Source organism: Maniola jurtina, chromosome 2 (assembly GCF_905333055.1).
Source record: "Maniola jurtina chromosome 2, ilManJurt1.1, whole genome shotgun sequence".
Classification (NCBI taxonomy): Eukaryota; Metazoa; Arthropoda; class Insecta; order Lepidoptera; family Nymphalidae; genus Maniola; species Maniola jurtina.
The window spans coordinates 13,899,499-13,926,576 of NC_060030.1; the positions used below are offsets into that span (position 1 = coordinate 13,899,499).

Genomic DNA, 27,078 nt, shown 5'->3' on the forward strand with positions numbered 1-27,078 from the left:
TTTTACCATTTTGGTATGGAATCCTGAATGTAGATAATATGGATATTCCTTAAATAACAAAAATCAAAAATGGTTCATAGTTTGATCTTGAACACACTTTGACCAAGGAATTTAGTCTAACAAATAGTCTAACTGAAAACTGGATATAGAATTTTATTTAAGCGCCATCTATTACCAAGTAGCTGAACCTGTAACATACTTGGCTGCACACAGTTTAATTTCCAGTTCGCTCAGTTTATAAGCGTAAAGATACGTAAATATACTTAATTAATAATTATTTGAGAACTACTTTTTAGATAAGTTTGTTTTATTATTTCTTTTTTAAAGATGTTAAAAATTTAGGATATTCAGAACTTGAGTCATGTGAAGTCCTACGTTTTAACGATTTTCTTGGGTGCAAGCATTCACTAACAGCTAGAGCTATAGGTACTTATATAAAGTTACATTCCATAGATTTGATAAAAAAGAGTGTTCCTTTATTTTATGTACGTATTAGAAAGATTTTAATGTATTGTTTTCATTAAATTAAAAATAAAACTATATTTTTATAACTATAAATTGTATAAAAATATAATTATTTGATAAGATACTAGTGACATCTATCGTCCGTATCAGAGGAATTAAAAATTTAGGTCTACAATCTAGTCTATAGTCTACTGCAAATTGTCAACCATAATGCATTGCGCATAAATGGCCGCCATGTTGCTGCCGTCTGAAAGATGTTCACATCTGTGTGTGTTTACTAATGAATTTTAAGAACTTTAACAGCTAAATTACTGTGTTTGTGAAATTGTGAGTGTACAATGGTTTTATATTACATACATATTTGTGTTTGAAAAGTCTGTCAAATGTCTCTGAGGCCAATAAACAGTGAAATTTTCTTTAGGTAGTCATTCGAGTCAGACGGCATAATGGCTGACAATCTGATTCAAAAGTCACATAAAACTAGTGAAAAAAACAAGTATAACAACGTCGTTCATCGCACTACGAGTGAATCTCTTCGACTGAACGAGTCGGAGAAGGGAGTGACTCACCCGACGAGTCTTCAATCCGCCCATAACCCAAGGAAAATATCTTCCTTTCAGATAACCAGTGTGACGGTTGGCTCTCGGGTGAGCACAGATGCAGGCGAGGACTCTGCAGACGATCTAGACGAATCTCACACCGACGACATCTCGAGGGTGACGGACATAGAGAATGAAACGCCGAGCTACTCGGAGGATACCTTCTCGAAAGACGACGTATTCTACAACGCGTCGAGTGCATCGCTAGGCTGTGCGCCCGTCATCCCGACCAGCTCGCAGTACGGGCTCGCGATCGTCGGCCAGCCCGACGCCGCTGCGCCGCTGGGAGGAGCCGTGCCCAACAACAGCGCGGAGGCGAATGACATGCACGTCAGCGTCACCAACGCCGGCTCGGGCAGCATCATCAACCTCATAGGCAACTCCAAGCCGCAGGAAGGCATGAAGGAGATACAAGAACATGTTAGAAATGAAAGATTTAAAGTTGTGAAAATCGAAAGTACTGAGCCTTTCCGCCGTGGCAGGTGGATGTGTATGGACTATCTCGATCATACTACAACCCAGCAGAATGCTCCGATCACCCTCAACAACAACTTAGACGTCACCGAGACTAATACATTGCAAGCCCCCGACAGTGGAGTGGTCATAAACGATAGTCAACATGATGATATTATGTGTAACGATCTGTGCAATAAGGGGCCTAAAGATCAAGTGAGTGTTGTGCAACAAATGGATCAAGGTGTTCAGAAACAGTTTCCAATGGCTTCCCCGGGACAATCTTTGACCCAACCTATTAACATGGTCCAACAACAAATGCCTGTTAATCAGTCAGTGTCCGTACAGTCCCCTCCTCTAGAGATGCCACAGCAAATGCCAAACCAGAACATGCAGACCAACCAGCCAGTGGGACAACAACACCCACAGAGCATGACACACATTCAAATGCAGAACGTCACGCAGAGTCATCCTCAGCCTAACCAGCAACAGCAAGTGCAGCAAATCCCACAAAGCTTTCCTCAACATCAGCTTCAACAAGTGATTGCACAGTCCCAAGGTATTGCCATGCAGCAGATACCCATGCATCAGCAAATGCCACAGCAGATGCAGCAAATTCCTAACCAGCAAATGCAACAGATCAATCAGCATTTGCCTCAGGCTCAGCTCACTAACATGCAACTACAGCAGCAGATGCCTCAGATGCAAGGCATGCCCAACCAGGGACAATTAACTCAAGTGACGGGCCAACAACCACAAATGCAACAAATTCAAATGCAACCTATGCAAGGCCAGCCCAACCCGCAACAAATTCATCAGATGCAACAGGCTCAGATACCAAATATGGGACAGACTCACCATCTCCAGGGTCAACAAGCGATGGGCACTCAGCAAGCCCAACTCCAACATTTGTCTAGTCAGGCTCAAATGCAGGCGTTGCAGAACCAGCAAATGCCGAATCACATACAACAAATGCAAATACCCACTCAGTTAACTGCAGCTAATCAACAGATATCCCAGATGCAAACTCAAATGCACCAGCTGCCGTCTCAGCCTCAGCAATCAGTGGTGCCAGGGATGCATCCTCAGATGCAACAGCAAGGGATGGCCGTCACTCAGCCACAGTACAACCAAGCGGTCAACCAGCAAGCAAATCCACAGTCAATGATCAGCGCCACCATTCCATCATCACAGCAGCCAATGGTTCAACCTCAACATAATGTTCCTCAGTATCACGCACAGCAATCTCAGATGTCACAGCAGGGGCAGACCTTGCCGCAAGAGGTGCTGACTAGTATTGTAACATCTCAACAAGGTGCAACTCTCCCTTCCAATCTCCAGCCTATGGCTACTCAACCTCAGGGTTCCACGTTGCCGGCCAATCTCCAGATGGCCGGACAGCAGCAGGCTCCGGTGCACACCATGGCTCCGCAGCAAGGAAGCATGCAGCAAGGGAACATTCAAATGATGACAGCTCCTCAGAACATGCAGATGACTCTAGATGGAAATCAGCCCAGTATGCAAATGCCTGCCTCAGATCCAATATACATCCAGCAGCCTAACGTTGGTCAGCAGATGCCGACACATATGGCACAGCCACAGAATATGATGCAACAGCAGCAGGGGCAGATGGGCAGCGTGCAATATGTTCCTAGCCAGCCAGTTGCTCAAGTGCCCATGACTCATCAGAACATACCCATGTCTATGCAGCAGAGCATGCCGGTGGGAATGGGCGGAGGTGTTCACGCGAACGTGGTGCAATCTCAGACCAATATGGGTCTGGGATATGGTGGTGTGGTGCCTGTGATGTCACAGAGCAGTGTTGCGCCCGTGGAGGCGACAGTGTCGGGGACTAACTCTCCAGTGGTATCTATGCCGGTCAATTCAACTGCGTATGTTAGCAATGCGGCTCAGCCGGGACATGACAGTCAGGGCTTCGGTAGCCCAGTGAGTGCAGTGGTGTCTCATGCGATCAGTGGCGCTGTGGTGAGCAATGTGAATGTGAATGCGTGTGATAGTGGTGCTCCGGACGTGCCTCCAGACGGCTCGCAGGCCGGAGACACGGGCGATGGCAAGGAGGAGCCGCAGGCTGCACCACCTCCAGAGGATGAAAGGTGAGTCAACTTTGCCTGGCGCCATGTATCTAAATGTTGATAAAAAAAGCAATTAATACTAGCCACAATCCTTTCCGAGATAAGATAAACTTGCATTAATGATAACTTGTATGCATTGATTAAATTCCGAGTCAAAAGACTAAATATCTGTTCATAGTTGGTAGTTGGTTTATCTTATCAAATAATAGATAACCAACAATGCATATATAGTAGTTTTTAGAAAGAAATGATGCCTCAATCAATCCTATCCTTAAAATTTTGTTGGTATTGTTTGTTTTCTAAAACCTTTTAAAATTTAGTTGAACTTACAATAATTATTAACAATAGTCAGTATATTTTCTAAAGTATAGCAGGGATTGTCTGGAAAAGTGACACTTTTTATCACTTAGTGATAACTTCATAAGACAGCTTTTTGCTAGCTGGTCTTTTTATATTCTTTGACTTGTTGAATTTCTGTTTTTGTTACTATTGTGTGTCCTAGACTTAGTTATGTATCATGTACTTATTTTTTGTTTGATGATTAATAGGAAACGAGGCTGAGGTTAATATACTTTTGACTTTTCATAGGCTTTACTTAAAGTTAATAACTAGACAGATTTATATCAGAGATTAAAATATGTCTCGACTCTTTTTTTAAATGAAACTTAAACCTGAGCAAAGTCAATTTAGGTATGTTCTGTCTAACAGTATAACTAAAGATTAAACAACTTAGTGAAGAATATCATACTTAATTGAATTCTATTTTTAGTTCAGATTATGAACCAACATTAGGATGGAATATATTATTCAAATTATATTATTAACTTCTGATATAGGATGTATTTTTATTAGCTTCAAGTTAGTTCATAAACTGACAGAATAATCTCTATAATCTCTCTATAAGATTTTAGAATTTTATATATAGTTATACAATGTAATAAAAAAGATAAAAAAGAAATTTTGCAAATTCAAATAACAAAAATTTAAGCTTCTTAGAAGGGTAGTGAAAACTTATCATAATAGGTATTAAGTATGTATCTAGCATGTACCTTAAGAATGTTAACAGTTTATGAAACCTAAACCCCTAATCGTTTCCATAGCGTCATCGTACCGGAACGCCAAAACGCTTTTCAGTATGGCTTTTCAGCTACAGGATGCTACAATAGAGCTAACTTAGGACTTAGGTCATGTCTATTTGCGAAAATAACTCTATCCGTAGACAATGGCGTTCGTTTTGGTTGTGTTCGGTCGCGGCCAGTACGCCGCGCGGAATCCGAACTGCCTCCCTTTGATGCTGTTTATTTGCGCTTCGTCCTGCGACATAAATAGGTAGTTGACACGTACGGAATATGGTGCCCGTCGGTATGCCGCGCTGTAGGGCTGCCAGTTTTGCCAGCAAATTAATAAAGTTTTTTCACTTCTATTGCTTGTAAAGTTCTTCTTTATGGTGGGTGTTAGCAGACTAAAGCTCCTTTTTATGCTCTCTTTATGGCAATTTCTATACTGCATGAGCCTAGCTAGCGAGTAACCTCAACTTTGAGTCTACAGTTGGTGTCATGTGATTCAACCGTGATTTTGAACTATCTTATTTAAATCTTAGTTAGAATTAGCTGAAACCTTAAGAAATTAAATTAAATTTTTTTAGTTATAGGTACCTAGAACCATAAAACAGTACGTTTATAACCACAATCACAATAATTAATTAGTTATTACATACTTTAAAAAAAACCGGCCAAGTGCGAGTCGGACTCGCATGCGAAGGGTCCCGTACCATCGTAAGTACAAGACCTAACACCTTTATGTAGAAATCTGCAAGTTAATAACGGTTTGCGCCATCTATGTATATAATATGATTTAGTGAATTAAATTATTTTTAACACATATTTAAATTTTTTTTTTGTGTTATATACTTAACCACAAATTCACGGTTTTCCGATTTTTTCTTTTACTTATGATATCAGACCTACCTACCTGCCTTTCATGATTCTAAGTCAACGGGAAGTACCCTATAGGTTTTCTTGACAGATACGACAGACGGACAGACAGACAGACAACAAAGTGATCCTGTAAGGGTTCCGTTTTTCATTTTGAGTTTTTATAGAAATATGAATTTATGCATGTATGTATGCACCACAAAATACAGGTTACAAAAAGAAAACTTAAAATGTAATTTATCATCACATTCGGGTGGCAACCCTACGAGGTGACTCACGTGCAACGCATCGGAGTCACGGGCCGGCTAAAAAAGTGACTGGCCCGTTCTTTGCATTCAATCAAAGACAGGCGCGCTTTCTTAACCGAATGTCTCTAACTTGTCTCCTTTTCGTAAGTGATTGTCTAGCTCTAGCTAGATAGTAGGTACATAGCTAATTAATGTGCCTACGTTGGTGGAGCAAATGAGAGTACAGTATGTCTAATAGGTACTGTCTACTTGATAAGTCCATATGCTAGACTAGCATATATTATGCCTTCGGGTTCCGTTTTTAACCCCCGACCCAAAAAGAGGGGTGTTATAAGTTTGACGTGTGTATCTGTGTATCTGTCTGTGTCATTGTAGCTCCTAAATGAATGAATCGATTTTAATTTTGTTTTTTCTGTTTGAAAGGTGGCTTGTTTGAGAGTGTTCTTAGCTATAATCGAAGAAAATCGGTTCAGCCGTTTGAAAGTTATCAGCTCTTTTCTAGTTTTCTTATACAGGTTTTTGTCCCGGAGGTTTTTTAAATTTTGAGTTACCTACCACTTTCCATCCTAGTTTCATAAAGTTCGTAGATACAGCTTATTAAAACTATTACTTAAATTAAGTACGTAAGTGTGTGGTTAAGTATCTTTTTTTAATTCCCACAATGTAAGTTAGCCCTTGACTGCGATCTCACCTAGTGGAAAGCAGTGATGCAGTCTAAAAGTTAGACTTTGAAGGGGCATGGCAGTTTCATCAAACCCGTAACCCCGTAACTTAACGACCCTTGATCGGTTTCTACTCGGCATCGAGGCACAGCTTTGCCGGCAGTGTGGCAACTGGCCACGAGCGAAGGGATTACTTGGGATAACTAATTGAACATAGATTTATCACAGTAATTGAATGATTCTGAAATAATATGAGAGATCTCAAGTTCTTCATTAAAATCAACTGAAGCGAGGTTTCAAAATAATTTGATGAGCCTGCATGTTTTTTTTTTTTTTTTATTCACTATAGGTAAGCGCTTGACCACAATCACACCTGATGGAAAGTGATGATGTGGTCTAAGATGGGACGCGTTTACCTAGAAGGTGCCTATTCACTCTTGTTTTAAAGATACCCGGATTGTAATTGGTAGGAAACACAGATCGCGGAAGAGTATTCCAAACCTTAGCCATGCGTATGAGGAATGAAGACGCAAAACGTTTCGTGCGTGTAGATGGAATGTCAACGACATAAGGATGGAAACTCGCCCGATGTCTTGCGGTTCGGTGGTAAAATGTAATAGTATCACACCGGTATAATTGCTATCTTTGACTCTTTGACTAAGCTAATAAAAGCGTCAGCCCGAGGCGCGTCGAAGCGTTGCGAACAGATGCATAGCTTCTCTTAGATGCGTAATAAAGTGACGTCACTTACGCCACGTACGTGCTTTTACTATGATGCATTTTTCACGCATACGCTAATTTTGTACATATCCGCAGAGGGTGATAAAGAAATGCTTGGTAAGATTGCAGTACGCCGATATTTACTGCAAGTTTACTGTAACATTACTAGAGTATGAAACACTGACAAACTACCAATCCGAACTACACTAACTATGACAAAACCATCATTCTGATAGGAAACCCATATACCCTACTGAGCCGGCGCGGCGGGTGATAGGTTAATTATTATGATGAAGGAAAACTAAACTATAGTAAGACTAAGGTTGGAATCTATAGAGCGCACTTTGACTTTGCTTAGACTTAAGTTTCAGTGAAAACGAGACAGATTTATGCTAGCGATATAACGCTGTCTCGTTTTAACAGTGTCTTAAGTCTGAGCAAAGTCAAAGTGTGCTCGATAGATCTCAGCCAAAGTAGGTATTCCTCGTATCTAACTATAGGGTCCTTGCGCCATACTTTCAATAGCAGAATATATAGGTACCTTGGTATTGTCTCCGATTCTCATTGACGACGTACCTACTTGCCTAATTACAATTCTAATGAGTTGTTCGAGTATTCCCCAGGCGTGTCGACAATGTTAAAGGGTCCGGCGCCAGCGCAACGTCACTGGCGTCGTCTGTAATCGAATCGAGAGCGGAAGGCCGTGTAACCTGAGATTGCCATTCGCTTATGATCGGTCTCGTATGCATTACAATTTACATGCAATCTTATAATCGGACGATTAGTCGGGCGTATTAGAAATCATCGGTTGGCTGACTATTGTACTCGTAGTTATGCTGAGGACGAGTTTAACGATGTTCTTATACTACCACTCCTCTCCGCATGTAAAGTAATTTTACTAACCTCAGCCTCAACCTCAACCTGTCACCAGGCAGAAGCTTTCCTTAATCGACTTTCCACAATTCTTTTGGAATCAATTGGTCATAAAGTAGGTAAGCGTTTTTTTTTGTGAGTATAATCTTGATTTAAAGTTATTCAAACATTAACTTACGTAGAAGTTTGATGACTTCAAAAAAGTCTTTCTTAAGGAAGTATTCCCAAGTAGTCGGACGACTGAATTATGAAACAAAGCTTGGTATTTCATTAAGAAATACCGACGCTGGTTTTAACGAGATGAGGCTGGTAAATCGATGGGTGAGGTAAGGAGATTTTGGACAGAAAATCGGAAAACAAGGCCTTATTTAAGGAGTTACGTTAACTATATCTATCAACCTTTAACTACTACATACTTTGATTTATTCACTGAAGTTGTCCCATTTTCTCGAAACTTTTAATTTGATAAAATCGCAGATAACTACAGACACAGCTCTAGTATTGTTATTTTTCGCTTCAGTTTTTCCCAATGACCTATTGTCTAAACTTGTTTTTGTACTCCCCATTCATGGAACCGCAATGGTTTACAGCCGTACGGCATTGGCGCGTGCACTGAAGCAATTAAATGACGACACGACACGATATTGTCTTTGGTGGAAATGTTTGAGGATTCCTCGCAGACATTAAACACGATAATTTGCTGGGACCAAAAATACTTTCCATGAAAGATAAAATATTTGATAGCCAGCTGTCTGTTTCCTTAAGATTAATTAATTTCAAAAAACTGTAAGGGCGTTTGTGCACTCATTCGTATTCGATTCATTTTCGTGATTCGTGAAAATATGAGTACACAAACGCCCTACAGATCGACAATGATTTTAAAGTATCTGTTTAACGAGGTCTCACTTGAGGCATTTCTTGAAAATAAAAGTTTTTCTTCTTAAAATTGTCTTGTTTTAGAGGTATTTTGTAGAGCGACATTCAGGTAGGATGAAAGTAATTTCAAGATTCACCGCGTTTGTGTCTAGCAGCCGATGCAGTCTGCTGGCATGTCTGTATCGGTGAAAGTAGTTGGATGCACGAAATGCCAATGCTCTCCGTTCGCGGTAAAGTGCTGTCAAATAAACCACTCGCTAAAATAATAAGTGAATGCATGTTAAAGGTTTTGCGGTTAATTTTAGGTACATATCTCCAGTTGCATGATAGGCGGTTAAAGTTAGGGTTAAACTTTGACCGTCAGTAAAAGCAGAGTGAACTAGAGTGAAGGAACTTTCGGTTTGAGCTTGAATCGACGATATGTAAAGTATTGGGGCCATGGGGACGTAAAAATCAAGGAAAAATAGGGCGACAGTTAGGGAACTTGTAACACAAGTGTAAATTAAAAATTTATAACACCCCCGACAAGCGAAGGTTACAGTAATAACTAGAAAAGAGCTGATAACTTTCAAACGGCTGAACCGATTTTCTTGGACTATAACTAAGAACACTCGATCAAGTCACCTTTAAAACAAAACAAAACTAAATTAAAATCGGTTCATTAGTTTAGGAGATACCAGGGCACAGACAGATACACAGATACACACTTCAAACTTATAACACCCCTCTTTTTGGTCGGGGGTTAAAAACGCCGAGGCTTCGACGTCACTGGCAGGCGTCAAATGTTCCTACATTTCACGCTAGGTAACCAACATATGAATCGCCTACTTTTCTTGGATTTCACGTCACCCATAGCCTAATATTTTATTCAGGATCAAACCGAAAGTTCCCTCACTCTAGTTCACTCTGATGTAGGTGTCATTTCCGAACTTTTCTAAGTAGGTATAATTTAGTGTTTATCTAATTAATGAGATTATCCAATTAAAGTTGGCATGTAGTTTTTTATCGTTACCGTTCATTTAATAGAGCGGGGACATATCGTATTCCAGTGTTATAAATTGTGTGACTCTATTTGGATACAGAAAGTTGATCTAGTTAACACGTTTGAACATTGAAACATAACTAGAGATCGATATTCGTTGCGTTTGAATGAAGTTTTGAACTTGAATTTTATCGATAGTTAGAGGTGTACATATTATTTTATAGATATACCTCGTTTACTTTGATCCATACTTACTAATATTACACACTCACTAATCTATAATAGCCTATTGTAGACTATTATAAAATATGTGAAAAGGTGTAGTACGCGACAGGTCGAGATGGCAATCGGGTATGAGGCAGGAGGACGCCCCGCACTCCTGCACGTCACCCGCGCTATCCCTCACCGGGTTAGCCCGGGCTCTGTGCTTGTGCGGGGCGTCCCCACCCCGATTGCCATGTCGATCTGTCGCGATTAATACATAGTTATCTTTAAGGTGTACTAGACGGGTCTGCACGCGAAATTCAAATTTAATTTGGTTTTGGTTTTGGTTCGCAATTTGTAAACTAATACGACAAAGCAGGCTTATGGCATTCTAATAGTGCCAATGGCAGTATCATTTCCACAGGTTTATATAAAAATCTTTACTTGAAAGTTTTCAGTTTAAGATATTTATAAGATACATATTTTCGCGGGCTTATGACTTGACATGAGTTTGTTGTTATTTTTAACCCCCGACCCAAAAAGAGGGGTGTTATAAGTTTGACGTGTGTATCTGTGTATCTGTGTGTCTGTGTATCTGTGTATCTGTCTGTGGCATCGTAGCGCCTAAACGAATGAACCGATTTTAATTTAGTTTTTTTTGTTTGAAAGGTGGCTTGATCGAGAGTGTTCTTAGCTATAATCCAAAAAAATTGGTTCAGCCATTTAAAAGTTATCAGCTCTTTTCTAGTTTTCTTGTAGAAAAGAAGGTTAACTAACCGTTAGGTTCATAATATTATGTCAATTGACAAATGTCAAGCTGTCGAGATAGACGTTGCCTAGATACATAATTATTTATTTGAAAATGATGTTTTGGAAAACTCAGATACTTTGGATAGCTATAATCCTAGAAAATCAGTTCAGCCGTTTGAAAGTTAGCAGCTCTTTTCTAGTTACGGTAACCTTCACTTGTCGGGGGTGTTATAAATTTTTAATTTACACTTGTATTATTATGAATGTAGTAGAGTAAAATATTTAAAGATCTCTATATTTTATCTACTGATATAAGCTGTGATAGCCTAGCTAGTGGTTAGGACGTCCGCCTGATCAGAGGTTCTCTATAATGTTCTCAAAGGTGTGTGAAGTCTGCCAATCCGCACTTGGCCTGACTAATAGAATCCGCAAGCAAAGCCGTGAGCGGAAGTAAGCTAGATAATATCAAATTAAAATAGTCTGCCCATTCAATGTTTGTTTTTAAACAAACAGAACTATTATTGTGCGTGGTACGTTTCGCATGGGCAAGGACACCCAGTGGAATGAAAAAACTACCGATGATTGACGTACGAAACCGGCACACTTTTTTTTTCGTACAATGAGCTTTTGCAATGTCTGAGTGTTAAACAAAACTGTCAAGTGTGACAAGGACTAGCGCATTGGGAGGGTTCCGTAACATAAATAAGTACATTTTTAGGGTTCCGTTCCTCAAATAAAAAAAAGGAGTCCTTATAAGATCACTTCGTTGTCTGTCTGTTTGGCGTGTCTGTCAAGAAACCTATAGGGTACTTCCCGTTGATCTAGAATCATGTTTAGCAGGTATATTTTCCTTTACATTCTAAAACAGATTTTTATTTATTGTTATGCATAATAGTTTTTGATTTATCGTGCAAAATGTCGAAAAAATACGCTGTAGTAGCTCTCGGTGCGCCAGTCTGACACGCACTTGGCCGGTTTTTACATAATATATTGTACCTAATAGCTAATAGGCACTAGAACGAGTTAGGTACTACCTATCTTTTAGTGCCATCTCCTATCGGAGGTTGGCGATTGTTAGGGCTAACTGGATTTTGTTCACCGCTGCCCTTGACCTTGTACGTACTGATGTTGAACCTCTGGCGAAGGTTCTTAAGCCAGGAATGTACCTTTGTACAACACCATATTTGAAATATTAAATGGTCACAAAGACCTACTTACCATCGCATCGTGCCAAATTGCCACATATACCCAAGAAATAAATAATAATCAGCCTATAGAATGGTGTAATTTTTTTTTGTTGCGGTTTTAGATATCAGTTAAATTTTACCGCGCTTCTGAGGTAAAACCGATGATTTACTGAGTAAATGCTAGTAAAAGTCCGAAATTAACGAATATCAGTAGAACAATTTGGGCGACGCTTATTTAGATTAATTTTTTTTTTAGGTTTCCTGGAAAATTATAGAATTTATCATAGTTTGAGGTTTTACAGTAACTAAACCGTATACATATTATATGCAAAAGTTAGAAGTTATAATTGTATTTACGATAACTAACTACATACTTACAATTTATAAGTAACGAGTTATAATTTATTGTCCTTTTAGTAACACCCGAAACTAAACAGTGTTATCGGAATAGATAAACTACTAGTACATATTAAATACACAGAACCACTTCTTTGTTTGAAGTCAATATAATATTGCGTTCTATTTTCTATCTGTAGTTAGTAGGGTTACCACAAACATTTTGAGTGTAGTTATTAATTATCTACACAGAAATTATAAAGAGGTAAAGTTTGTTAGTTTATGTGTAGGAAGTATCCTCTGGAACTACTGAACCGATTTTGAAAATTCTTTCCCCAGTGCATTAGTAGGTAGTTACCAAAACTTTAGTTAGCACTTCCGGTAACGTAATCGATGGATTTGATACTAAAATATTCAAGTTGCTTTAGTCAGGTACCGAATATACCGGATCGGATAGCAATATGTTAGTAAGTGTGTTTTAACTTTTATTTAGTATCTGTATACCGATACGTCTTGGTTATTATCTCGCAGCTTTTCAAATCGTCCGCGATATTATCGATTACAGGGTCTAGTTATATCGAATATCGGTTACATTCGTTATACTGTTTTATATTGATATCGTATCGTATAACGAATAATTGTAAACCAAAATGAGGTTTATAACTTTGCTGTTATTCTTTTAGGTATAAATAAATAACTCGTAATAATAAACACCATAGGATGTTTCGTACATACTGAGAACATTTTAAGGCGACCGTTACGATATCGGTTACATTCGTTATACCTAATATTTATACTGATATCGGATGTGGTTAATGTTATTCAAAGTGCTTTATAATTAACTGCGCCGTTTTACTATATATTTTATACGATTTGGTGTAAATAAATGACTCGTTAAGAAGTCGATGAGTTGCAGGATATCTCGTGCATACCGAGAATATTTTAACACTAATTAGTTTCGACCTTCTGCTGCCGGTATTTTTGTTGTTTAGGTACTAGCTCTGCTTTATTATACTTAGAGGTAGATTAATTAGGTTTGCGATATCAGCTGCGAAATTAAATTTTAATAAAGTAATTTAGCTACCTACTTAGTTGAACTATTAATTTCTATTTTCATTATTACATTTTCATGCGATAAGTAAGAGATATAGTTTTAAGTGTTAGAATAAAATTAGTTAGAATAATGTTAGTTAGTGTTAGAATAGAATAATAGGGACCTACCAGAGCCACATGGTCACACTAGTGACCCAGCTCTCTAAATGAGAAAAAAAAAAAAAAAAAAAAGTAAGTTGGTACTTAATTAATTTTTTTTAGTAATTTCTTATTTTCTCTTAAAGATCTTTCCTGTGCGATGAATTATTCTTTGTTTTACTTCTTTTAATGATTCAACATTGATGTTGTTCAATATAGACGTTCGCGCCATACTACACTAGCAAGAGTTACAGCACTGCGGTGCTAAAACTCTTGTGACGGCCTCCCTGGCGCAGTGGTAACCGTTGTGGTCTTATTAGTGGGAGGTCCCGGGTTCGATTCCCGGCAGATGTTAGGAATTTTATAGTTCCTGAATTTCTGGTATGGTCTGGTGAGAGGCTTCGGCCGTGGCTCTAGTTACCACCCTACTGGCAAAGCCGTGCCGCCAAGCGATTTAGCGTTCCGGTACGATGCCGTCTAGAAACCAAAGGAGTATGGGTTTAATGAAAACTGCATCATCACTTACCACCCGGTGAGTTTGCAGTCAATGGCTAACTTGTATGTCAATAAAAAAAAATTAAAATCTCCAGATCAAGCTAATCGTGATTGTGTTACATTCCAATAAATCGATATCTCGGTTCGTTAACTGATAAAGTAAACCAATTATTATTATCAGCCATTATCCCCCTTCCGGGACGGGGTTACCTATCTTTATTTTTGTGTTTTATGCATTCCATTATAAAGAAAGCAATTGTTTTGTTCGAAATTAAAGTTTATAACCCACAGTAATAAGCTGAGTTAATCCCTAGCTCCTAGTGGAAGAATTATTTAAATCGGTTCAGTAGTTTCAGAGTTTATCGATAACAAAAAAACAAATAAATCTTTCCTCTTCATAATGATAGATTAAGTAGATTAGATTGAATAATATCATCCTAGTTCTTCAATAACTGCTTGTGTGCACAAATTACCAGGAAGATTTGTAAAAACATTCAAACAAGGCGCTTTTATTAGTTACAGTTTAAAATAGACTGAAGTTTACACAATAGCGTAATGTGTGTTATCATCATACGGCACTTATGTCAAGAATATAAACTAAAGGTTCATTAATCCAATAATATAATGAGTATTAAACATCTACACACGTACCAACTTCTTACTCCCAATTTTATTCTCACATGCGTAAAGGCTTTTTCTCACGTCTGTAATTTGTTGGCAACCGATCTGATGAATATCTTCGAAGATAGATGATGGAACTGCTCAACGGGTAAAAGTAAATTATTCGCGATCAGTATGACTCGCGATCAGTGTAATAGTTTAGTAAACAGTAGGTTTTTAACCAAGCATTACATATTTTAATACAGGCGCCACTAAAAAATTGTGAATTAAAAAAATTCAAAAATAAAATAAAATAAAATACCGACTTCAATACGTAATCACAAACACTGAACATTAAAAAATAATTTAATTTATCACCGATTATAATATTATTTGTACAAGAGTCAATGTAGTTCTATAGTAATATTTTTTTGAGCCGGTGCCAAGTAACTGCGCGAATTTTCATACTTTTTGAGACTCCACAATGGCAGTTGGCACCTCTTTGGCACCGGCTCCAAAAATATTGTTATAAAAGTACAGTAACTCTTGTATACATACTATATTCGGTGATAAATTAAATTATTTTTTAATTTTTAGTGTTTGTGATTGGGTATTGAAGCCGGTTTTTATTATATTTTAGATTTTTTTTAATCGTCACTAATCGGCGGTATTGTCGTGACTAAAATTTAATTTTGAACGACATACACCCTAATAGTATCGTAGACAAGACAGAAAATCTACTGTCTACAATCAACATGTAATTGGGTTTGAAGTCGGTTTGTCTGTAGATGCGAAATAATGAGTATAACAGAGGCATTGGAAACTGCGGCACGTTGTATTGACCTCCGCAACCACGATGTTTCTAATAATATCCTTTATCTTTGTTTCAACTCTTGTGCGAGCGAAATAAACTCTCCCGAATGCAGTTTTAAATGTCCTACCACTGCATATGTACGAAAATGTTATCTTGAGAAAGACTTTAATACGATTGAGTGGTTGATTGACGACCTCCCTGGCGCAGTGGTAAACGCTGTGGTCTTATAAGTGGCAGATCCCGGGTTCGATTCCCGGCAAAGTTTGGAATTTTATAATTTCTAAATCACTGGTCTGGTCTGGTGGAACGCTTCGGCCGTGGCTAGTTACCACCCTACCGGCAAAGCCGTGCCGCCAAGAGATTTAGCGTTCCAGTATGATGCCGTGTCGAAACCAAAGGAGTAGGTACGGGTTTAACAAAAACTGCCATACCCCTTCCAGGTTAGCCCGCTTCCATCTTAGACTGCATCATCACTTACCACCAGATGAGATTGCAGTCAAGGGCTAACTTGTATCTGAATAAAAAAAACGTGAATAATGATTCATGGAGAGCATAAATTGGCGGTCTGCGATCTCACGTGAGGTGATTCGCTAACCCAGTGTCTAAAACTGAATGACAGCCACAGAGCTCATTTGACATTGGTTGGTTTTACATTGCTGCTTCACTGAGTGATATCAAAAATTTTTTTTCGTAGAAAACTTCAATTGATTAAAAATAAATCTAAATAAGTATATAAAAGGAAAAGCTGACTGACTTACTGATCTAGCAACGCACAACTCAAGCTGTAATGACGTATCCTAGACGTCCGATAAGCTAGGATTTTTGAAAATTCAAATAAAGAAAATAACTAAAGAAAAAGGAATGTGTTCACGTAGAAAATAATGACATTAACATGCAAGTAACTATTGTATCAAAAATTTAATTTTCCTTACCGGAATGTTTCCATACGGAACTCATTCGTCTATTTAGCGTATTTCAGCGACATAATTCACATAGCGTTAGAACTACGTCGAATAACTATATTTTGTTTAGGTGTTTAGAATTGTGAATTTCGTGATAGAAGGATTGAAAAATTCATTCATATTTAAGTAGTTAAAGGTCCAGTTGTATGACAAGCGGTTGACGCTACGTTACGGTTACCGTTAATAAGTATATTTATTCATTTATTTTAGACCATATACAAAGAAGTCCATGTACAAAGTTAGTGTGTAAATAACAATAATTCCTTATAAATATTATGTTAGTAATAGTAGTACAAAGCAAATAAAGTAGCCTACCGTGGCAACTCAGTCGCCTGGTGGCCACAGCTACCGTTTCGTTTCGTTATTGGGCAGCCTATCCTATCTCTTAAACATTGCCTATCAATGAATAGTAACTGAGGAAGATGTACAAATTATAGAGGTATTTATACCTTGATCCTCGAGTTGTTTGGCGTCCGGCATGCCTGTAACGGTGGTGGGTCAGCTTTAGCGGACATCCGCTGGCGGAGTAACGAGGAGTTGCCGATCACTAATTGTGAGATGAAACTTCATGAGGTTTTAGTCGGTAGGAGTCCGACATAACCACTGTGCTTCTCTGTGGCCGGTGGTATCCATGGCAGATATTAAGATCAAAAATGCGTGTGTACCATTTTGCTTTTATTGGCCAAAAAGTAACCGTAACCGTAACTTTAACCTTCTGTCATGCAGTTAGACCGTCTCTAAATTACCGTTCACGCTCTGAAAGGTGCAAATTTTTACGACGTTCACAACATCCTAGAAAAATTCCGTTGGGAATTAATGGTGGAAAACGAGAAATCGATTCGAACGCTTCATTTGGTAGCAAATAGAAGAATCTTAAGTTTGCACAGGCTCTCAATGCGAGGTTTACGTTTGGGGATGAAAAACATTCCCTAGTATTTGTTCTCGCCACTGCAGCTTATTTACTCTAATTTTATTGGTAAAAGCACATAGGATATCATTAAATCCAGCTATTCATTTCGGTTTGAAAGCTCTGTTTGCAAAATTTAAATCTCCTTAATGAGTTTAAATCTGATTAATTACTGATTAAACTTAATCTGATTGATTGTAGTTACTTGCTAAATTGAATCTATATTTATTTCTACTAAATTATTACTAACACTGGCTTTCTGGCATTCAGGCGAGCTTTAGTTACTTATTATTTGAAGTTCCAGTTAACTATTTGCTTAAAAATTGAAGGATCATCCTATTTGAGTATAAAATTTCGAAAGCACATGCAAATCATTTCAATTATTGGTCCCGTAGTTTTTACGTGATATATTATAATGTACTTATTTGATGTTCATCAAGTTCATCAGCACATTTTAATATTTTTTTAAGGTTTTCAGATTTTTTTCCTTTACTTGTGCTATAAGACCTACCTACCTGCCAAACAACGGAAAGTACTCTATAGGTTTTCTTGACATACACGAGAGACGAGCAGACAGACAGATAGACAGACAGTCAGACAAAGTGATCCTATAAGGGTTCCGTTTTTCCTTTGAGGTACGGAACCTTAAAAATTAAAAACATGCGGAATTCATGTTCATAATAGGTCGTAATATGACCTGTAACAAAAATAAAACGTCATATTATTATCGTTGCAGTATAGGTATAGTAAAGTGGAAAGCGTAGGTGGATGATAAGCTGCGGACGCAGTCCAGTTCTAGTTTCATATCGGTGTAGAAATTTATACGATTGAAAAGCACTCAAGTTGCAACTATAACATTGAGAGAAATTCTAAAGCTGGCCAGTCGTGATTTCTCTTTAACGGACCCTTAGACATAGGCCTTTACAATATATTGGAAACGCCCTATGCCCAGCAGTGGACGCATACAGGCTGATGGATTAGATTGGATTGGACTGGATCCTTAGAGTTTAGATTGTTCTAGGTAGCTCTAATTTATTGTGCCTGAAAACTAGAATCAAGCTCCTATACCCTATAGCTCTGGCAGGATATGCTTCCGGCTTCCGGTTTCCCCGCTAGCTATAATATTGGTACCTTCAAAAGAAGAGTGAATAGGCACCTCTTACTGTTTGGTGTGATTGCAGTCAAGCGTAAGGTTAAGCTTTAAAAAAATAGTTTAATTTTTAATTACCAATTCAATATTTAGCTCTGAGTTAACGTCTTACACCAAATACCAAAATTTCATGTTACTTATTTCGTCTATGAGCTATAGACTTGTGACACGCGGACAGACAACAGACAGACAGATAGCAGAGTGACATTGATAGGGCTCCGTTTTTACCCTTTGGGCAGTACCCAAGGGGTAAAAACTGAACCCTAAAAAATTACGTCATTCGAATTTCTTCATCGTCGTCCAAATTTTGAAGGATTTTAGTATATTATATATTTTGTTCGCTTATATGCTGCTAGATGTGCTAGGATAATATTCTTCTGTGATTCTGATGTGTATGATTCTGTGGCTACCGCTTGATAGATCCATAGATAGATCTAAGTCTAATTTAAGATTCCTGCGCTACGTTTGTGTTTGTGTTGACTGACGTTGACGTTGAAACCATAGAAATGACGTACTTGTGTTTCCGTACCCTTAGTACGAGTTTCGCTATCACGATAACGTCGATAGATTTCGAACTGAAACTGGAAGAAGAATGGACCTAAAGTTGCTGGTTAAAAAATCGTTTCACACCGCACCGTGTAGCACCGTGTTTTAAGTTTTAACTCATAAATTTTCACTCGTTATAGATAAATAGGCGAATTCGAACTTTAAAATAAAGTATTTAAAACCAAAATATAACGTCTGTAGGCTTAGTAGATACAAGTTACCATATCTCGACAACGTTGATTTTATTTAGAGTATCGCAACAGTATAACGTCAAAAAAATAAAAATACCTGCAGTTGTTTTAAGGTCTGAATTAGTCTATACATCTACAACCAACGCCACAATCGAAAACATTATAAAATAAAAATCTGTAGTAAGTACTGAAAAAACCACTCTAAAGCACTCAATTTTAGGTTTTTATTTTTATTTTATTAAAGACTAGCGCTTGGTTCCAATCAGACCTGCAGGCCGATTCAGAACCCTTCGATAACATAATTGTCGATCGATTCGGCAAGTTGTCGTTCGATAAAATGTATTTTCAATTCAGAATAACCGAATCGACAGTGAAATTGTCGAAACCGAAACCGAATCGAACAGACGTAGATATCGTTCAATTACAACTATCAAACGCTATTCACAACAACCTAACCGAATAATATTTGTCGAACGTCCGATAATTTTTGATGTTTACTTATCGAAAGCTATAGGGCATTCGATATCTTTTTGTTTACCTAGTTTCGTACCATCGTACAAGAAACAACAGTTTTGAAACTTTGAAATTTAATATTATTTGTTGTTATAGCGGCAAGAAATACACATTTTGTGAAAATTTCAACTCTCTACCTATTACTCTTCACGAGATACAGCCCGCTGACAGACAGACGGACAGCGGAGTCTTAGTAATAGGGTCCCGTTGGTGCCCTTCGGGTACAAAACCCTAAAACCAGCGGACAAAAATCACAACACCGAGCTTAAAAAAGCTAGAACCCAGAGCCGTAAAACCAGTTAATAAAAAAAACCAAACTTGCCATTGATTGACAGACGTAATTGATGTTTGACATTTGTGTTGTATTTACGAGGATAGCTTTAATAAAACTTCACTAGTACATTTCGATGTTTTTCTCTCGAAATCAATAATTTAATAAGCTATCATTTTAAGTAATGACTTAAATTACCTTCAAGATGAATAAAAGTTATTTTTTAATGTTTAACTTGAATTTAAAAACAAGTAAAATTTTGGTAACATAACATACTTTATAAATGCACATGTAATCGCAATGTTTCTTATCGAAAACGGTATCGTAATCGAAATCGAATCGAATCCTTTTGTCGAACGTTCTGAATTGCACGATAAAATTTGTTCGATTCGAGATCGATACCGAATCGAATCGATTCGTTATGTTATCGAAGTGTTCTGAATCGCCCTGCTGGTCCGTTTTACTCTAACTTTATAGTGTTTCGATGTTCTATTAACGTCGTTGAAGTGTGCAAACTGCATACTTGTAGTACCTACCTACCCTACTGTTGTTATAGTGTACGAAATCTGGACGTAGTAGAAGTACGAAATCTATCAACACTGTCGAGATGTACAAATCGTACTATGGCCACAGATGACGCATGCTGCAGCCGCGTCCGCTACGCCATCCACTTGCAATTCAGGCGTCGCCAGAACGAATCGCCAGCCGCCGGCGCTTGCCGGAAAACTCCTCACAGTGGCACACTGCCAGTCTTAATGAACGTCTTTCCCTTTTATTTTATTCAGTTAGCCCTTGACTGCAGTCTCACCTGGTGGTAAGTGATGATGCTAAGGGCGAACCTGAAAGGAGTATGACAGTCCACTATATCATCTTACAAATTTAATAATTCTGATCATCAAAAGGAGTACAGTAGTACCTACTTTGAGTAAATGATTTGAGTTTGAGTTTATTAAACCCATACCCCTTTGGTTTCTACACGTACTGGAACGCTAAATCGCTTGGTGGCACGGCTTTGCCGGTAGGATGATTACTAGCCACGGACGAAACCACCCACCTGACCAGACCAGTGAAGAAATTATAAAACTCGCACCTGCCGGGAACCCTGGACCTCCCACTAATAAGACCACAGTTTATAGACCATAACTGCGCCAGGAAGGTTGGCAGCGCTCCTTCCCACACAATCGCCATGAAACTACATGTAGTTATTAATTTAAACATTGCAATTAGTTTGGATTATCTCCGAGCATGTCCGAATCATTCCAAATTCATCCAGCTCATCTACGATGTAGTCTGCACTGTTCTCACATATATCATACTGATGGGCGTGGGAAGTTAATGTGTGTTCAAGAACGGTGCATTTATTTCTAAAACAATACATGCATGTTATGTCTAAGAATACTTATCCAATTCCGTCTAATAAAAGCAGGAATAGCAAATCTCAGTTTAAGGATTAAGGTTGTAGCTCACTCACACGAAGCTTGCCGCAATCTAGCTACTCGATGGTTGACGACTCGGTTACCACGCGTCTTCAGCGCACGAGCAACTCGAGCAAGTTGGACATGCCGTACTGCTAGCTGTCACCGCATGGACAGCGAGCTTTCTGCTAGCTGCCGGGGCGTGGACAACTGCCGTCAATTTGATTTGAGGCGGAGCCGTGTTGTGTGGGAACGGTGTCGTGTATATGAGCTACGACCTTAAGAGGTCCGTGACTATAGGTTTTGTTTTAACAGTCCTAGTCATTGCTGTGAGTAAAGGATAACCTAATACAACTGCAATTATTGTAAGACTAATCTCTGGATAATTCTCTGCCTCATCAGTCATTTTATCCATCATTCATGATTAACTTATGAATGAATGAGAAGGGCTTAGACCATAGTCCGCCACGCTGGCCAAGTGCAAATTCGCAGACTTCACACGCCTTAGAGAGAACATTATGGTGAACTCTCAGGCACGCAGATTTCCTTGCGATGTTTTCCTTTACCGTTAAAGCGAGTAGTGTTATTTAATTTCCTAAAACGCACATAACTCCGAACATGTGGGACGAATTCAACTGAATGCCAGTATTTAATTTCGTTCTGCGGCAATATCGAAATGACCCAGTACTTAGAGACTGCGGCTTGCTTTCCCGGCGATCAACGAAGTTCATTGGCACCAAACAGCAATCTGATTCATTGTCGCCTCGCACTTCGGGCGAGCCTAAATCAGACACGATATTATTCTCGCCAAAAAGAAAGTAGTCAGTTTCTCTGTTGGTGTCTATTTTTTTCAGTTCATTGTAACTGTTACTCTCGTAGTCTATCAGTCTGCCAGACTCACTGTTACTCTCGAATTTGTAGATCATCGATTCATAACACGTTTGAAGAACCCTCTGGTGCACTGGTAAACGTTGTCTATGGTTTTATGAGTAAGAGGTTTCAGGTTCAGTTTTTCGAGGTCTCTGGTCTGCTGTGTGGTTTTGGCAGTGTCTCGTTACCACTCTATAGGCAAAGCCACTGAATTACACTGCCTGACCAAGCGCACAGGTACGCTGTTGCGTAAAAAAATCGGCCAAGTGCGAGTCAGACTCGCGCACCGAGGGTTCCGTAGGTACTCGAGTATTTTTTTCGTTATTTTGCACGATAAATCAAAAACTATTATGCGTATACAAAATAAATAAAAATCTGTTTTAGAATGTACAGGTAAAAGCCCTTTCATATGATACCCCACTTGGTATAGTTATATCTTACTTTGGAAATTTAAACATTTTAATTATGTATTAACCAAGGTTCATGGTTTTCGGATTTATTCCTTTACTTGTGCTATAAAAGCTACCTGCCAAATTTCATGATTCTAGGTCAACGGGAAATACCCTATAGGTTTTCTTGACAGACACGACGGATGGATGGACAGACAGACAGACAGACACACAGACAGACAGACAGACAGACAACAAAGTGATCCTATAAGGGTTCCGTTTTCCTTTTGAGGTACGGAACCCTAAAAATGAGTAGGATGCCCATATGTCTATTCCAAGTAACTTTCTTCCATCTTAGATTGCATTGACAGGAGAGATCGTATACACATACAAGGAACCAAAATCTTAATTTGCCATAATCCATCAGCGGTTTAAGATTTTGGTTTCTTCATCTATAGTCTATACAATAGGGGAGACCGCAGTCAGGGGGTCAGTCAACGAATAAAACAAAAGATAAGAAATATAAGTCGCGCATTTACGTAACAGATGTTCATTGGATATTGAACGTGGATATTTGCATTCGGACTTCCAAAAAAGGGTTGCATTAAATTGATAAGCTTTTGGCAGCTGTACAGACGTTTCATGAATGTGGTTATGTAAAACCTACCTAAATTAATTTCGAACTAGGTAGTAGATACTCAGTTTTCTGATAATAGTATTTCGTTATTCTGGAAACTAAATATGGATCCACTAAGGTTTACGAAAAAAAATACCTTATATGTATAGATGTTTCAAAATATTTTTAAGAACTTGGAAAAGCGTATTTTTGCTAAGCACAAGAGCCGATACAGAATTCGCTTCAGAATCAAAAAACCACTTATTTTAAGTGCGAACGGTTACCGAGTGAATAACATTTTACAAAATGCTTTATTCATCAGATTCGGATGACGTGTTATTTTCTCTTGAACATGGGCAGATGTTAACCATCTGCGACCTTATCGCACATCGAGATGGCGCACCTTGTTATCCCAGTTCGATGACGATGAGTTATTGGTTGATCTGCTATCAGTGAAGTTTTGTATGAATCGCGGAGCTCGCGAATGAAACTGTAGCTCTTGTAAGAGGATATTGCCAAAGCATTTTTCAAACACATCTGTGATTTCATGATCCTCCACTTTTCAAAGGATTCTTATACTTAATCTCAGTTTTGAAAAGACGTCTTCCAATTAAATGAAATTCAGACCGAGTAAAATGAAGTTCAGAGTGCGGGTATTCTCCGTTTGGTCGGAACGGCCAAGCGGGGGTACGGGCCTCGAGGCATGGCCTCCTTACCCGGATGAGGCGCAGGGCAACTTTGTGCCCTGGTGACGTGCTTTTAGCCGGGATTTCACCGGCTAGGGCCTGCCATCTTGGCTTATGGCCCTAGTGGACTTCTTTGTATTTCTTTGAAGTTCATAAATTGATTAGTAATTTTAATTAACGAGAGATCTTAAGAACTCAAATGACTGAGCAAAACTTCCGAGTATCCTTAGAGTTTCGGGATTTGACCCTGTAAAGAAAGTAGCGGGTGCACAGTGGGTGGGTAGAAAATACCTTCAACTTGACACACGCAACTTTTATATTTATAAAATCAGTGGCCCTATCGATTAGTTGGATTTGTACATGAACAAGTCAAGGCCACGGTACCGCACCAGGTGGTACCACGCGTACCGTTGCTCTTTCTTCGACCATCGGTTCATGTTTTACAACATAATAATAAATAATCGATTCAAAAGATGTAGCAGATGCAAAAACTTTGACGAATGTTGAAACCTGCACTGGTAAATGATGGCCTCGAATTTTGGTCTATTGAACAAACCAGAAATGAAATGAATTTAAGTACTTCATATAGGACATTAATATGTGCCACTTATGATATGTCAGGACTACCAAGATTCGGAAAGCAGTTTCTACTGAAAATACCCTGTAAGAAACTCAGTAGTTGAGCTTTTTTGAAAGACGAAATGTTACAATACAATACGTAAATAGGCAATACATAAGCAATGTAACTAACACTATGGGAAATTTTTAAAAACTTTTGGTAACTAAACTGCATCTACATTAACTGAGTTTATTTTCCTCTACATCTGTAGACGTACTAATATTAAAAGAGAAAAGCTTTGGCTTGTAATCGGTGAACTCTGAAACTTTGAACCGATTTCAATAACTCTTTCACCATAGAAAGCTACTTAAATAACGATAAATTTTACTTAAATAAGTAATACGGTACTTATTTAAGTAAAGCAGGCAGATTTAAACTTTTCTTACAACTCTTACAACAACTTTGTATGGAAAGTAATCAAGTTAAAATGTGTAAACATGTACAATGTAGTTTTGCGGGATTCATACGTACAACATGTGCAGTTTGATTTGAATTTATTCATGGATTCTAATTCAACAACTAAGAATTACTTATTCTATGCTGATACACCGATCGAGGGAGTGTCTGACTCAATGCATTACAATTCAGGCCTTAATATGCATTGCTTCCAATAGCTTATATTATACAGTCACACAAAAATGCGCGTTGGCCTTGTCAACTATGAAACTTATTAGTCATTTATATTAGATATGCATGCACATACAACTGCATTAAAATTAAGAATACGGAAATCATTAGTGTTGCTTGTAAACATTATTGCGACACAGAAAGTATGCTACTCTAGACAGACATCTCCTTTACTAAGAACAACGAAGTGATCCTATAGGTAAGGACGCCTTCTTTGTCGCAAAATAGCCGCACGGAGGCAGCGCTGCCACCGCGCTGCTTTGTAAATCCATATTCGATCGATGATCTGACGCGCGGCCGCAGGGCAGGTGTAGCGCTGCAGTCGCGCGTTTATATTTATATGGATTTACAAAGCAGCGCGGGCGCAGCGATGCAAGCGCGCTGCCTCCGTGCGGCACTTTGCGGAGGAAAAGGCGGAAATTTGAAGGAGTCCTAAGGGTTTCTTTTTTTCTCTGTAGGTACGGAACCCTAAAAATTTATCAGGCAATGAACAGGGATACATGATGAATCTGTAAAGAGAGTTTCAATGAAGCAATTGCATTTCGAGTGCGCTGATGCTGCGCTTGCGCCGGGTAACAAAGTTTAATCCCATTAGAAAGTCGTAGATTTGGCTGGGGGGGCGATGACCGGCACAGTTCAAGAGACCCGCCCTGTAATTGCGGAACGTGTTATACCTTGTACAACTATAATATAATTATTGATATTGCACTTTACATAACTAGCTGGGTGATAAGTCTGTTTAATTTATCCTTTTTTACCTTTAAATTATACCTTTATTACCTTAAAATGATATTTTTTTTACCACAAAAGTGCATGTAGCTACAATATAAAACGAAAAGGTAACTGACTAACTGACAGACTGATCTATCAATGCTCAAACTGCTGAACGGATTGGGCTGAAAGGCATGCAAATAGCCTATTCCTAGCCTAATAGTCATAATAATAACGTACACATCCGCTAAGATAGGATTTTTGAAAATTCAAACCCTTAGGTAAACTACCCTTAGTAAAATAGGGGCTTGTGATTTGTGTAGTTCACGCGGACAAAGTCGCGGACATGTCTAATCTAGTTTTCTTCTAAAATAAGGTTTTCTTCGAGGTACAATTAACTGTTTAATACTTACACTAACTTTTAAGAGATTCAAATGGAGTAAAGTTGAAAGACTCCTGTTAATTATTGTGAAAGAGCAAGGAAAAGAAAAGTTTTCAGTAAAAATGTTTAAAAAAGTACGATGAAAGGAAGATTAATGTAACAAGGTACGTAAAAAATAACTAGATTAATGTTGTCAATTATTTATAAGCTAATATTTATGAAGTCTGATAGTTACTCATAAAAAATATATAATTCAAGATAAATGACCCGACAGACAAGACGTCGACGCAGGGCAAAAAATTCGGACAGGAAATTACAGTTGACTTTGCGCTATACAAGAACAATGGAGACGCGGTGAGAGTGAAGCCATTTTTTCTGTTCCTTTTTCTTTTAATAACATGTAGAGTTGGCCTTATTGAATCTTTTTTTTAAGCAAATAAGTAGGTTATTATGTTATTTTAATATCATGTATAAATTAGGATTTAATCTTTAATCTCATCATCGCTCTCCATTCGGCAAGATTGTGGTCAAGCGCAAAAAAGATGGAAAATAAGCCAAACTCACCTTTTTTCATCTTCACGTGCTGTGACGTATTTGGAAGCTAACTTACCCCTTGAGTAAATTCAGGTAAGTTGAAGGACTACATAAAAAAATTAAAACCGTGAATTTATGATTACATAATTTATGATTTTTAAAGTGTTATTTCTTGTATACTTTGTTTCTTGAGGGTACGGAACCATT

At 38.3% G+C, this 27,078-nt stretch overlaps 1 protein-coding gene and 1 long non-coding RNA gene across 4 annotated transcripts in view; both read left to right on the forward strand.

Annotated features, from left to right (window-relative positions):
* The first annotated feature begins 664 nt into the window (after nucleotides 1–664).
* LOC123874131 (protein bunched, class 2/F/G isoform-like) overlaps nucleotides 665–27,078 on the forward strand; it is a 195,877-nt gene continuing 169,463 nt past the window's right edge. For 2 of the 3 annotated variants that reach the window (XM_045919335.1, XM_045919343.1), the window contains exon 1: nucleotides 671–3,631. In XM_045919335.1, coding sequence (XP_045775291.1) covers nucleotides 912–3,631 — 2,720 coding nt within the window. In that variant the 5' untranslated portion in view covers nucleotides 671–911. Of the gene's footprint in view, nucleotides 3,632–27,078 lie in introns of all 3 variants that reach the window. The other variant, XM_045919346.1, reaches the window with a different exon arrangement.
* LOC123874226 lies at nucleotides 8,835–25,678 on the forward strand. Its single transcript, XR_006797866.1, has 4 exons — nucleotides 8,835–8,845; nucleotides 20,599–20,603; nucleotides 22,428–22,433; nucleotides 25,487–25,678. It is a non-coding gene; the product is annotated as an uncharacterized LOC123874226 (long non-coding RNA).